Source organism: Crinia signifera, chromosome 12, assembly GCF_055691185.1.
Source record: "Crinia signifera chromosome 12, ASM5569118v1, whole genome shotgun sequence".
Lineage (NCBI taxonomy): Eukaryota > Metazoa > Chordata > Amphibia > Anura > Myobatrachidae > Crinia > Crinia signifera.
The window spans coordinates 23,809,029-23,824,810 of NC_139228.1; the positions used below are offsets into that span (position 1 = coordinate 23,809,029).

The following is a 15,782-nucleotide window of genomic DNA, read 5'->3' on the forward strand; positions in this document are numbered from 1 at the left end:
CCCCTGAATACAGTATATATCTTTACCCACCCTCCCTTGGTGCCCCTGAATACAGTATATATCTGTACCCACCCTCCCCTTGGTGCCCCTGAATACAGTATATATCTGTACCCACCCTCCCCTTGGTGCCCCTGAATACAGTATATATCTGTACCCACCCTCCCTTGGTGCCCCTGAATACAGTATATATCTTTACCCACCCTCCCTTGGTGCCCCTGAATACAGTATATATATGTACCCACCTTCCCCTTGGTGCCCCTGAATACAGTGTATATCTGTACCCACCCTCCCCTTGGTGCCCCTGAATACAGTATATATCTGTACCCACCCTCCCCTTGGTGCCCCTGAATACAGTATATATCTGTACCCACCTTCCCCTTGGTGCCCCTGAATACAGTATATATCTGTACCCACCCTCCCTTGGTGCCCCTGAATACAGTATATATCTGTACCCACCCTCCCCTTGGTGCTCCTGAATACAGTATATATCTGTACCCACCCTCCCCTTGGTGCCCCTGAATACAATATATATATATATATGTACCCACCTTCCCCTTGGTGCCCCTGAATACAGTTTATATCTGTACCCACCCTCCCTTGGTGCCCCTGAATACAGTTTATATCTGTACCCACCCTCCCCTTGGTGCCCCTGAATACAGTTTATATCTGTACCCACCCTCCCCTTGGTGCCCCTGAATACAGTATATATCTGTACCCACCCTCCCCTTGGTGCCCCTGAATACAGTATATATCTGTACCCACCCTCCCTTGGTGCCCCTGAATACAGTATATATCTGTACCACCCTCCCCTTGGTGCCCCTGAATACAGTATATATCTGTACCCACCCTCCCCTTGGTGCCCCTGAATACAGTATATATCTGTACCCACCTTCCCCTTGGTGCCCCTGAATACAGTATATATCTGTACCCACCCTCCCCTTGGTGCCCCTGAATACAGTATATATCTGTACCCACCTTCCCCTTGGTGCCCCTGAATACAGTATATATCTGTACCACCCTCCCCTTGGTGCCCCTGAATACAGTATATATCTGTACCCACCCTCCCTTGGTGCCCCTGAATACAGTATATATCTGTACCACCCTCCCCTTGGTGCCCCTGAATACAGTATATATCTGTACCACCCTCCCCTTGGTGCCCCTGAATACAGTATATATCTGTACCCACCCTCCCCTTGGTGCCCCTGAATACAGTATATATCTGTACCCACCTTCCCCTTGGTGCCCCTGAATACAGTATATATCTGTACCACCCTCCCTTGGTGCCCCTGAATACAGTATATATCTGTACCACCCTCCCGTGGTGCCCCTGAATACAGTTTATATCTGTACCCACCCTCCCTTGGTGCCCCTGAATACAGTATATATCTGTACCCACCTTCCCCTTGGTGCCCCTGAATACAGTATATATCTGTACCCACCCTCCCCTTGGTGCTCCTGAATACAGTATATATCTGTACCCACCCTCCCCTTGGTACCCCATAATACAGTATATATCTGTACCCACCCTCCCCTTGGTGCCCCTGAATACAGTATATATCTGTACCCACCCTCCCCTTGGTGCCCCTGAATACAGTATATATCTGTACCCACCCTCCCCTTGGTGCCCCTGAATACAGTATATATCTGTACCCACACTCCCCTTGGTGCCCCTGAATACAGTATATATCTGTACCCACCCTCCCGTGGTTCCCCTGAATACAGTATATATCTGTACCACCCTCCCTTGGTGCCCCTGAATACAGTATATATCTGTACCACCCTCCCGTGGTGCCCCTGAATACAGTATATATCTGTACCCACCCTCCCCTTGGTGCCCCTGAATACAGTATATATCTGTACCCACCCTCCCCTTGGTGCCCCTGAATACAGTATATATCTGTACCCACCTTCCCCTTGGTGCCCCTGAATACAGTATATATCTGTACCCACCTTCCCCTTGGTGCCCCTGAATACAGTATATATTTGTACCCACCTTCCCCTTGGTGCCCCTGAATACAGTATATATTTGTACCCACCTTCCCCTTGGTGCCCCTGAATACAGTATATATCTGTACCCACCTTCCCCTTGGTGCCCCTGAATACAGTATATATCTGTACCCACCCTCCCCTTGGTGCCCCTGAATACAGTATATATCTGTACCCACCCTCCCTTGGTGCCCCTGAATACAGTATATATCTGTACCACCCTCCCTTGGTGCTCCTGAATACAGTATATATCTGTACCCACCCTACCTTGGTGCCCCTGAATACAGTATATATCTGTACCCACCCTACCTTGGTGCCCCTGAATACAGTATATACAGTATCTGTACCCACCCTACCTTGGTGCCCCTGAATACAGTATATATCTGTACCCACCCTACCTTGGTGCCCCTGAATACAGTATATACAGTATCTGTACCCAGTGGCGGATTCAGGGGGGCACCTGGGCACGTGCCCCCCCTGTCATTCCTTTTGTAGATGAGGACCAGAGCTTTCCAACGAGCCCAGCCCCATGCCTCTAGCCCCCCGGGAACCGGAGATATCGTCTGGCAAAGCTGTAACATTTTTTCCCCATAGGATAATATGGGACCCGTCAATTCCGACCCCCACCGGTTCCGACGGCTGCCAGTTACCCCCCTGGCATCACAGGACCTTGTGGTTGAAGTCATTCAATTCCAAATCGCTGGGCCTTCAATATGATACCAGGATGGTCCATATCGGTCAATCGGTTCCAGAGATATAGCATGTAAATCGATTTTTTTTTATTTTTGAAATGTCATTTCATGGCTGTTCATGTTCTTTGAGGGCAGATTACTCTGGAACCAAACGTTCCAGTTTCACTGGACCAAAATCATTCAAAGCCCACTTAAAAGTTCTTCAATATGATACTTGTCTCATGTAAATGGGTCAGTTAGTTCCGAAGATATAGCCGGTTAAATGAGATAACTGGTTAAAGGGGGGGAGGGGTGGTTTTCTCTCCCCCTCACACCAGAAAATGCAGGGACTAGGCTGGTGTAAAAGGGGCCAACCTGGGAACGCATTTTCTGGTGTGAAATTGGTATTATTTCAAATAGCTGGGACCTGCAGTGCTCGGAATACAGCCAGGCTCTGCCACTGTCAGTGGCTATCACTTCTGCCTGGCGGCGGCTGTCCCCCATTTACCACGAGCATGTATTCCCCATTAGCAATGAGCATGTAATCCCACATGGCAACGAGCATGGAACCTCTGGCAATGAGCATGGAACCCTTGGCAATGAGCATGTAGATAAGCAGCACTTACTGTATGTAGTATAATTTTTAATAGGCATTATGGTGTTTGGCATAATACATAATGGACATCATGCCGTGTAACGTGCAATGGACATTATGGTGTAAATGTTTAATGCGCGCCTTTGGTGGACAATGTCCCTGTTTATTAAGCGTATTGTGAATTTTGTCTTAATCTGTGTGGCATTATGTGAATTCTGGCTCAATCCATGTGGCATTATGTGAATTTTGTCTCAATCCGTGTGGCATTATGTGAATTTTGGCTCAATCCGTGTGGCATTATGTGAATTTTGGCTCAATCCATGTGGCATTATGTGAATTTTGGCTCAATCCATATGGCATCTCATGAATTTGGCTCAATCCGTGTGGCATTATGTGAATTTTGACACAATCCATGTGGCATTATGTGAATTTTGGCTCAATCCATTTGGCATTATGTGAATTTTGGCTCAATCCATTTGGCATTATGTGAATTTTGGCTCAATCCGTGTGTTATTATGTAAATTTTGGCTCAATCCGTGTGGCATTATGTGAATTTTGACACAATCCATGTGGCATTGTTTGAATTTTGGCTTATTCTATTTGGCATCATGTGTAAGGGGCAAGTATAATGGGGTCTAGTATTTTGTTGCATAATGTGTAGAAGTTGTATATGGTGTTGTACACTACACTCAAGTGTTGTACACTACACTGTTGAGTGGCCACACCCCCTTTTCCAGAGCGCGCCTTCGGCGTGCGCACAATTACATCCTTCACTTTTATTGCCATGGTGGGCCTGTGCACTTTAAATGCCAGGGCCTATTTTTAATCCCATTGCCACCCTCTCCATGACGCTCTCTTAGCATGTACACTGGCACCACTAACACTGGCCCTCCCCCACCTAAACCCTCTTTTATCATGGTGCCACCCCTGTCATTTTATCCTGGATCCGCCCCTGTCTGTACCCACCCTCCCTTGGTGCCCCTGAATACAGTATATATCTGTACCCACCCTACCTTGGTGCCCCTGAATACAGTATATACAGTATCTGTACCCACCCTCCCTTGGTGCCCCTGAATACAGCATATACAATATGTGTTACAAGATGACTTTCTCAGGTCGGATGAAGAGAGATAAACGTCACATGCTGCCAATACTGATAACTGGGAAATCTCCTGGACAGTAGAGTGCATCCTATGAGGGAGATTCCTCTTATTGCCTGTAGAAGAGATTGTTCCATACATAATGCTTGTGGGAAAGGGATTCCGGGATCATTTCTGCTCAGAGTCTTGTACATGTATGGCTTTAGGGGATTAATGGGATTTAGTGAAGCAGAATTCATAAGGTCAATCATAACGTTCTCCTGTTACCTCTCTCTCTCTTATTTGACAGCAGCAGGGAGCGACCCTGACAGGTGGGACATTATGTCACTGTAACCCTTTCCATGCCTGTCGTGGCTGAGCATGCCCATTCACTACATGACCATCACCAAATTGTGCATATATGGGGTATATGTGACAATTGGTTAATGGATGCTGTCATAAAATATTCATTGACCTATATAAGCCCCCATCTGTTACAGAAATGCCACCTGCCTCATCCTTGTGTTGCCTCCGAATCTAGCTATCATTCTGCTCTAATTCTAGAAACAGACTGAGCAGTCATTCTAGAAGTGCTTACCGGTCACCCTTTGGGTCAGTTACGGGGTGATTTACAGGGTTGTACTGGTCATCTATGTGTTTTATGATTGACAACCGCCAGCACTGCTTTTGCCATCAAATTGACCATATGTCATTTGAATAAATACTGGGATTCCAAACCGCGGCACCCTTGCAAGTGTCCCGTGGTACCCAGTTTGAGAACCAGGGGCCCAAGAGAGTGGGGCAGATTTATTAAGTGGATGAAGTGATAAAGTGTAAGTTGATAATGCAGCAGCCAATCAGCTCCTATCTGTTAAGTTACAGGCTGGCTTTGAAAAATTTCTATACCCAGTGCGCCAAAGGTCACTTCCACCTACTCTCCTACTCCTGTCTTTTTTGGTGCCTTTTGGGAAGACACCAGGAAGTTTTTGACCCAGGCAGCAAGGGGGTGCGCAGGAAACACAAGGTCATTACCCCTTTCTAGATGGTTTAAATGTTTACTTTTTTTTTAAATTAAAAAATGTTGAACGATGTTAATGTTCTTATTTTAAAGTAGCTCGCCATTGGATCTGCGACTAGCGCTAGGGCTGTTGAGCCTGACTAAATGTTGGACTTGAAAGGGTTAATAAATCACCCTAGTGTGCTTTAAATCCTAATCTATAATAGTATGGCGAGGATGTTATTATTCCCACCCTGTCTAAACTATGTATTTCTGAGTTATCTGGTTTTAGCGCTTTGTTGAATAAGACAAAACAATGAATGGGCTTTTTGAATTGGCATTAGGCTCTTCACTGCTTATTAAATAGATCCCATCATTCTCCAAAGTCAAGTTGTCCTGTGTTATATCGCCCCATAATCTCCCATCACTTTAGGCGAGAGATCGAGGAAGGATTAAACAATTGAATAATACCCCTTTCACACAGAAAATGAAATACCCGGGTGAAGCAGTTCCACCCGGGAATTTCATTAAATACACAGGTCCTTTTTCTGTGTGAAAGGGCACACCCGTTTCGTAAATCCCGTGTCTCCGACCCGGGAATTATCCAGGGTCGAGGACACGGGATTTATGACCCGTGTTGACCCTTTCACACAGAAGAAATACCCGTGTTATTCAGCAAATTACCGGGTAGAAATTTTCAACCCGGTAATTTGTTCTTCTGTGTGAAGGGGGGTCAGGCTGCTCCCGGCAAATTGACACGGCATTTGAAATGCCGTGTATTTGCCGGGATTTTCAGACTTTTCTGTCTGAAAGGGGTATAAGGCTCAAATCGCTTTACATTTGCAGCTTCACAGAAGAAAATGTATTCCTTTTATTCTTCTGTTATTTATAATCTTATTTATCTATAATCTGAGAGTGGAGAAAGATGCCTTGTCACACTTCCAGTCCATTGAACATGTGAGACCAGGCAAAGCCAAATTACACATGACTTTCCTTAGCACTGGATGGTGAAGCGGTAGTATGTAGTACTTATAACGATGCAGGCCAGCATTACTGTGGAAGTAAGTTACACTTAGGGTTTTCTTGGATGTGATGTTATACATGGAAAGTCTCTTATCTCAGATGGTATACATACACATTTGTTATCATTATTTTGAGATGCAGCCAAGTTACAGAGCATTCTACCAAATCCAAAAGGGGTTGGAAAACTAATTTGAATACTGCATAAACAGAAAGGAATCTAAGGGAAGTATTCAATCTTTGCCGATATTTCTGACAGGTGGAAGTATTGGCACGTGCCTATTCAGTGGGCACGTTTCCGACAGCATCGACTTAAAAAAAAAAAGTTGAATCTGTTTTGACGAAAAACAACCGCTGTATCGTTGGATCTACTGGCATTTTCGACAATCCACAGCCGTTCCGACACTCAACAGTCGGAACATTGAATACCGACTGTCCAGTTGACTTCGGAAGCCAACGAAAACGGCGGTGATTCCAACTGTTGAGAGCAGTCGGAACCCAGATTGAATACCCCCATAAGTAAAAAACGTGTCTTTATTATGTCTCTGGGACCATTAGCTCATAACCTTCATAAATGGTCGCACAGAATGTTTGCTCTTCCCTAACGGATAGGTACATCTGCTGGGTGTGAGTGTAGCTGCATTTCAACTCAATTACATCTGCTGCATGTTACCGTATTGTGCAGATAACAAATGGACCTCAATGGATTTGTTCAAGTTAACATTAAGGGGAATACACATGGGGCAAATTTAACCCCATGTCTAAGAGATGTGACCAGATCACTTAGAAATTAAGCGCAGATCGCTCCGTGTGTATGACCCCGGGTGACTGTCTATCCTGCTTAGATCAAGGGGTTTAGACAATAGGCAAACGGGTTGGGATCCTTTGGTCTACTGCATTATGGTCGACATGGGTCTAGGTCGACATGGTTCTAGGTCGAAAGGTCATTAGTTCGACAGCTCATTAGGTCGACAGGTCATTAGTTCGACAGTGGCTAGGTCGACAGACAAAAGGTCGACATGGGGTTTTTCACTGTTTTTTTTTTTTTACCTGAATGTCAACACAGTCGACATGGACACAGTTTAAAGTGCTCAACAGCCCCTCGCTGCGCTCGCCATGCTTCGGGCACGGTGCATCGATAAGCTCGGAACACTATTTTATTCTCCCACCACGCCCTAGTGGATGGTAGAGCATGAAATACCGCCTGCCGGCACATGTCGGCTCAAAAAAACTGTGAAAAAACCCATGTCGACTTTTTGACTGTCGAACTAATGATCTGTCGAACTAATGACCTTTCGACCTAGAATCATGTCGACCTAATGGTGTCGACCATCATGCTGTAGACCAAATTACCACATCTCCTGCACGCATCGCTAGTGTGCCGCGATGTGTGCTGAGTAATCTGTGCTTAGCACGTTGCTCAGTGTGGAGGTCGGCTTTAGATATAAAGTGTATTTTTGTCTAGATAAATGGTGCCATATAGTCAGACACAGAGAAAATAGTGTATGCATCATTATAAAAGGTATAAATGAATATTTTAACCTTATATCTCTCAGTATTACAGCATTCTTGCCATTGGGCCTATCCAACATACTGGATTGGGGATCCTAATCAGATATATATAATGTGATCTGTATTTATATCCCGGCCTCCACTGCACACTGCCAGGAATCTCAGTATTGTTAAGCAGGGGTTGAGGCTGTGCAGTTGCGATTTGTGGTGCTGCACCTCACACCTCAACCTTCTCTACATTCCCATAAGGGCCATTCAGAAGTCAGCAAGCATGGTGCTGCCATGACCTCTCCCATATTCTACGCAAATGTAGAATCATTCTCTAATGGACAAAACCATACTGCACTGCAGCTGGGGCAGATGTTACACGTGCAGAGAGTTAGATTTGGGCTTTTTTTATTTCTGTGCGGGGTAAATATTGTCTGTTTATGTTTACACTGCAACTTAGATTTCATTTTGAGCCCCCCCACACACACAATCTAACTCTCTCTTCACATGTTACATCTGCCCTGCCTGCAGTACACATGGCTTTGCCATTTGTTTTTTGCGATCAGCTCTGAATCAGGCCCTTGGTTAGATTTAGTGCGTTCCTGATCACATGGCTTTGACCATTTGTTTTTTGCGATCAGCTCTGAATCCGGCCCTTGGTTAGATTTAGTGCGTTCCTGATTGTGTCACGATTTCCCTTAATCCCCACGATGTGCCAGCGATGCATTGTGCGATCCAGCTGCCGCAAACGATTGATCGTCTCACGATCGATCGTATGCATCACAGTTTCTGGGAAAATGGCAGTTAAATGACGCGGGTCATAACATCCATGGACTGACCGATCGCATGTCCAAAAACCCACTCACAATCTGTACCCCATCACGACTGAACATACGTGCAGCACATATGATTTGAGGATCAACCAACGGGACCGCGCATTGTACCCAAACACCTCATGATCTGCACCTGTCAAAGTTGTGCGTTTGGGCCTGATATCGCGGCCAGCTTACAACAGACAATGCCACTACTGAATTGAAAACTGCATTCGCATAGATTTTGGCTCAGCCCCCAGCAGTGTGACCTCCAGAGGGCCTGCTTCATTGTCTGAGATTTTCCGTTGTGCATGATTGCAAGGATTCACAAGCGGGGACACTGGGGCGATGAGGCTTGCTGAAAGCAAGCAGAGATTATCTTTTCTTTTCAATTGTGCAGTGCAGTAACAAATACAGCTGCTTTGTGTGGGATTCTGAATGAGGCCTGGGGTGGATAAGTTATCCTGTAAGACCTGCAGACACACTGCACTGTGTATACTCACTACCAGCTTTTTCTCTTCCAGTGAGACACTCCCATTCCTTCTTGATGTCTCCGGCTGAGACCAGTGACATCCAGAGCCTCAAAGAAGCCGCCATAAGTGTTACCAGGGACAAACATTTCAGAGAAACTCTGTATCAGATCATCACACAGAAGGAGCCCTCACAGGGACATGAGAAGTAACTACTGTACTAACTGTTTCCTATACAGAGAACACTGTAGGATCGTAGCGAACACACATCAAACACTTTTCATTCCCTTTGTCACATGTTACTCTATTGTTACATACAGCAATGATACACTGTACTTATATAACTCTCTTAATATAGGCATGGTTGTGTGACCGATAGTACAGTGTCCACTTTTAGGTTTTTGTTTGCTGCAGCTGTGTCCGGGAGGGTCACGACGACACACCGTGCAAGTGCAGATTGTGTGCCACTCCTACTGTTGCCGACTGGAGCTAGCTTTGCAAGGAATGGCATGAGTCTGTGCGCCGACATGGCGATTTCTGCAGGGGGGAAAAGTTGTGCGTATTTGGTACACACAGCCGCTGCGATAGGCACTGACGGGATGCCTGTAATGCTCGATTGGTTAGTGTGAGCGAAAAATGACAACAACTCAAGTAGTAATTAAAAGTTTCAATTAATAAAAGAGATATTCCTAATGTGGTATTAGGCCGTACTGAGTGTGATGTGTTTATTGTTTTCATCAAATGCATTTAGTAGATTTTTAGCAAGTTGCAAACATAGATGAAGGGTACTTGTTTCCTAGCATGGCGCCCATCGCATCATATACCATAAGACTAAATATGGTATACGATGCGATGCGACGCGATATTGTACAATAAAAAAATTGTATCGCATCGGATGCCATACAATGGCATCCAATGCGATGGTATACGATTTTTTTATTGTACATTCACCCTGATGGGTCCTTACAATGTTAAATGCCCCCCCACTATCAACACGAGCCCGAAGTGTGGCGAGCGCAGCAGCACACATCCTCCGACTTTTTCATACCCCCACTATCCACGTCAGCGTGGAGTTGATTTTAGATAGTGTGGCGAGCGGACGCAGAATACATGTAAATAATACGCGACCCCTCGCGGGGCTCGCCACACTATCTAAAATCAACTCCACACCGATGTGGATAGTGGGGGTATGAAAAGGGCCGAGGACACGTACCGCCGCCCCTCGTGGGCTCACTGCGCTCACCACGCTTCGGGTTTGCGTTGATAGTGGGGGTGCATTTAACATTGTAAGCACCCATTAGGCTGCTTATACAATAAAAAATCGCATTGCATGCATCGTATGCGGCTATATGGCATGCGATGCGATGCGATGGCATAAGATGCCATAAGATGGAAATATCGGGCACCGTGCTAGGAAACAAGTACCAGATGAAGTTTTCTTTTACTGGGGAGTTCCTAAATGTACCAGCCAGAGACATTGGTACTTGGGTGTTCCTTAGGAAGCATTGCAGGTTCACAGATTTGCAGTTCATAAGGGACCTCAATGATTGTGTCAACCTTAATCAAATGATATCATCACCTCCTGTTTCCCACCTCCCCATCTTTCTGTTAAAATATCAAAACGCAGGCAGTATCGGCTACCGGATTTCCCAATGCGATGAGCCCGTGTCATCATGCTGTGCAGGAACTTCATGTTACATAGAGGTTATTTGTCTCATAATCTTCCATTCAGGATGACCAGCGTCTCACATTATTATTCTCTGCAATTGGAAGAATTCTCTGTTTCCACTATGGCCCTTATTCAGAACTTATCGCAGTATAAACTTGTTCTCAAAATGGGCAAAACCATGTGCACTGCAGGTGGGGCAGATGTAACATGTGCAGAGAGAGTTAAATTTGGGTGAGGTGTGTTGAAACTGAAATCTAAATCACAGTGTAAAAATAATGCAGCCAGTATTTACCCTGCACAGAAATAAAATAACTCACACAAATCTAACTCTCTCTCTCTATACATGTTACATCTGCCCCACCTGCAGTGCACATGGTTTTGCCCATTTTGAAAACAAGTTTGTACTGTGATCAGATCGGAATAAGGGCGCCCACATGTTTAGGGGCTGACATCGACACCCAAAAAACTCATTTAAAATGTTTCCACATGTCGAACTCTTGTCATATCCCCAACTGTCCCGATTTTCATGGGACAGTCCTGTTTTTTTTAGGACTGTACCTACCGGGGCCGGCAGAATCCAGTAGTGCACAGCAGAGCAGCGTTGAATAGACCCAGGGACATAGGGCGTGGCCAGCAGTTTGCAGATGCTGGCCATACCCCCCACAGTTGAAAAAGGTCATGGCTTCGGGCAGCCCCCGTGAAGCCACAACCTCTTTCCCTACACCACGTCCCCTTACACTTTAACTCTGCAAGGAGGTATGGTTTTGTCATTGTTGACCTATTGCTGGACACAAGATTAATAGATATAACAGTCGCTGTGGGCGACGCTGGCATTTTTAGCAGATATTTTGATGATCTCTCACACCAACGTTGGCACTCAAAGGGTGAATGTTCTTTATTGTCAACCTCCTCCTCTTTGTCTGCAGTGCTGGCCAGTGGACTGAGGGGTAGATTTATTAAGCTCGGTGAAGTGATAAAGTCTATGTGAAGTTACAGGCTTGGTTTGAAAAATGACAGGTAGGAACCGATTGGCCGGTGATAAAAACCAGTTAGGAGCTGATTGGCCGGTGATAAAAAAAACTGACACTTTCACTTCACCGAGATTAATAACTCTGCCCCTGAGAGAGAGGCTGCATTCGGCTCAACTGCAGCTGCAGTATAAAAAGGCGGGAAAACACAAGGGGGCGGGATCAGTCAGGGAAGGGATGAACAGGCATCAGGGAAGTGCCCTATATCCTCCAGTCACTGAAAGGTGTTAGGCAGGAATGAGAAGGTACAGAAAAGTGTTCCATTAGTAAGTAACAGTTCCCCAAAGCATGACACTACTAAGAAGTAGAAGTTTCAGGGGCATATGCATCAAAGTGGAAACAGATAAACTGGCAACCAATCAGCTCCTAGTGTCACAGCTTGGAGATGATTTATTGGTATGTCAATGTAATAATCTCAAATATGTCAGTTACAATTTAAACCTAAAGATTGTCTATACTGGGCATAGGCAACCTGTGGGCGCCAACTGTTGTGAAACTACAAGTCCCAGCATGCCTTGCCACAGTTTTGCTATTAAGGAGTGCTGAAACTGTGGCACGGCATGCTGGGACTTGTAGTTTCACAGCAGCTGGAGAGCCACAGGTTGGCTACGCCCGGTCTATACTGATATTGATGGTTTTGCTGGATACAGACATAATCTAGTCTTTTGGGAAGAGGTTAAAGAAAGCAGCAACTGCAAAAGAGAGGATAATAAACAATAAGCATGATTACTGGCCACCATTATTCCTCATCAGCCACAGACAGGGATCCTAGTCTCACATTGTTATTATCCCATGATTGTGACTAAAAAGTGGCCAAATAATAATAAAAAAAAGAATAAGAATTAGTTCACAACATAATAGTATGATAAACAAAACTTTCTTCAAAATGGTTAAACAATTATTTACGCGTCCAAATGCTAAATACTGTAGTATTTTTTACTCATGGACATCTTTTGACTCTCGACCTTCCCACTGTCGATCTAATGCTTGTGTCGACCTGCCAACCCTGTTGACCTGAGCCATGTCAACCTATTTCAGTTGTCGACCTTCAGTGGTCGTAATTTTTCAAACATAGCTGATTGGCTGGTGTGTTATCACCTTCTACTTTATCTCCACTCTTATCTCTTCACCAGGCGTAATCCATCTGTCCCGTAGTGTTCGTTATAGCACCCTGCATCTTTCAAAACCCGTCCAGTTCCTTTTCCCTGTCTGGGGTGTTGCTTTCTGCTGTGGTGCTTCTAGCAATGGTCTGGTCTGCATTTTTGTGCTGAAATATAGACCACACTGTGGTAGAAGCACCACAGCAGAGAGCGACACCCCAGGCTGGGAAGAGGAAAAATGCAGAGTTCTAGAGTGAACACTATGCACATCCACGAATCAGCAGTCCAACATTTTAGACCCTTCAATACACGGATCACTTAAGAAAGAGTATGAAACGCTGAAACACTGATATATAAAGTCATGAGCTAAGAGATGTGGGTACTTGTTTCCTAGCACGGCGCTCATCGCATACCATAAGCCATACAATGGTATGCGATGCGAAGTTACGCGATGGCAGCCGATGTTATACAATTTTAAATCGTATAACATCGCATTGTATGCCATTGTATGCCATATACAATGGTATACGATTTAAAATTGTATAAGCACCCTAATGGGTGTTTTGAATGTTAAATGGGCCCCCTATAAGATTATTAATTGTATAAGCAGCGTAATGGGTGCTTACAATGTTAAAAGCACCCCCACTATCAACGCCAACCTGAAGCGTGGCGAGCGCAGCGGTACGCGTCCTCCAACCTTTTCATACCCCCACCATACACGTCGGCATGAAGCTGATTTTAGATAGTGTGGCGAGCGCAGCGAGACACCGAGCCCGAAGCGTGGCGAGCGCAGCTGCCCTGCGAGGGGACACGGAATACATGTAAATTAATACGCACCCCCTCAGGGGCTTGCTGCGCTCGCCACGCTTCGGGCTCGGTGGCTCGCTGCACTCGCCATGCTATATAAAATTGACTCCACACCGACGTGGATAGTGGAGGTATGAAAAGGTCGGAGGACGCATAACGCCGCCGCTCGCCACACTTCGGGTTGGCGTTGATAGTGGGGGTGCAGTAGCGCACGCAGGGGGGGTTTCTGAGTACCCAGAAACCCCCCCTGGAGTCTTAGGGTCCGAGTCTGAAAGCTGGGGATCCCCTCTTTCTATGGGTACAAGAATTTAAAAAATCGGCCCTTGGGAACCTGAGATATCTGACTTCAAAACAGTGGTCCCCATCCAAGCCTGTTAATTGCTATTCCCAGTCAGATATTTCAGGTTCTGTCTGACTTTGAGTTTTTCTGAGGGTAGATTCCAAAAGCTGGGACTCTCCCCCTTTGAGTGACACTAGTAGCTTGTCTCTACTGTTCCCAGAACCAGAGATATCAGCCTTCCAGCAGCTGGTTACTGCGCCAGCTCCACACACCTGTTATGTAGTTTTAAATACTCATTGGCAGATTGCTCTGCCTCCTGAATTCTGATCCCCTAGTCCTCAATACCATTTGGTAGGTGGGATTCTTTAGTTTTTAATTCCATTAAAATCTAAGAAATCTATTTCTAGGAACTGGAGATATCTGCAGTCAAGCAAGCTGTCCTCCCACCAGAAAATTATGAATAATAAGCCCACTCCACTATACACCCCTCCTCTGCGTATTAAACATCCTCTACCGCCCTGGAAGTTATGTATCGGGGCCCCTTCATTCAGCCTAATGCCCCCTTCTCCCACCCCTTCTCCCACCATATGTGCAGTAAAGGGGTAATTAGTGGAAATTAATGATCCAGGCCCTACATGCTGAGCGGTTGATATACTACCCCCTACCACCCGCGGGACATCAAAGCTTCCCCCACCCCTACCACTGGAGGATCGGTAGGGGCCCCAATACATTGCTATGCCCAGGGGTCTACACTGCTGTTACATATGTATATATATATATATATATATATATATATATGTGTGTGTGTATTAGTATTATTATTAATATACATTTGGTCTGTCTATAATACTTTAACTGACCTGGTTATACTGGGTCACCATCTCTGGGTCACCTAAGTGTCCATCTCCGTGCTTTGCTCCGCCCCTCTGGAAACCCCCTTCTGAAAATCCTGCGTTTGCCACTGGGGTGCATTTAACATTGTAAGCCCCCATTAGGGTGCTTATACAATTAAAAATCGTATAGGGGGCTATTTAACATTGAAAAAAGCCATTAGGGTGCTTATACAAATTAAATTCGCATCGCATGCGGGTATATGGCAGGCGATGCGATACAATGCATAAGATGCCATACGACTGAATATCGTGGGTGCCGTGCTAAGAAACAAGTACCGAGATGTGAAATATAATGTTTGCAATGACTGCATAGTGTTCAACCCGACTCTTCTCTGCCCATGACTCAAAGTACCACATTGGCTTTTATAGAGACAGCGCAGACTAAGCAATTGTCCGTTTATTTATAGAAATAGAATATTTCACAAACCAATATAAATCAACAACAGTGCAAAGTGATTGTACAAAATCATGTGCTCAACAGAGAGTCGTGGCTCCGGCTTACAGAAATTTCCTCCTGGTTGGTGTACGTGACACGGCTGCTGTCTGCAAATACAAGTACAGGCGAGGAAAGCGTGGCAATAAAGAGTGCTGCAACTGTGGTCGCAGTTATTGTGATACTCAAGATTTCCACAGATCAATCACAGAGCTCTCATAGCTATGTAGTATTACAAAAGAACAAGACAGTCATGCTGCTGTAGGTCACATATGAATATGTAAGACTGACTTAGTGATTGTGGCGTATTTTCATTTCTAGATGTCATTGAGTGACATCAGAAGTGTACACTAAGAACCGTGATGTCATATCTAAAGGCTATTCCAAGTTCCTGTTCCCATGATGTATAGGGGCTCTACCATGGGTCGCATGTGACAGTATC

The 15,782-nt window shown here is 45.3% G+C and overlaps 1 protein-coding gene across 1 annotated transcript in view; it reads left to right on the forward strand.

Annotated features, from left to right (window-relative positions):
- Positions 1-9,840, forward strand: part of PLEKHD1 (pleckstrin homology and coiled-coil domain containing D1) — a 51,433-nt gene extending 41,593 nt beyond the window's left edge. Inside the window, exon 13 of the mRNA XM_083166635.1 lies at positions 9,185-9,840. Within this exon, the coding sequence (XP_083022761.1) occupies positions 9,185-9,342 (158 nt within the window). The 3' untranslated portion in view covers positions 9,343-9,840. The remainder of the gene's footprint in view (positions 1-9,184) is intronic.
- The last annotated feature ends 5,942 nt before the right edge of the window (positions 9,841-15,782 follow it).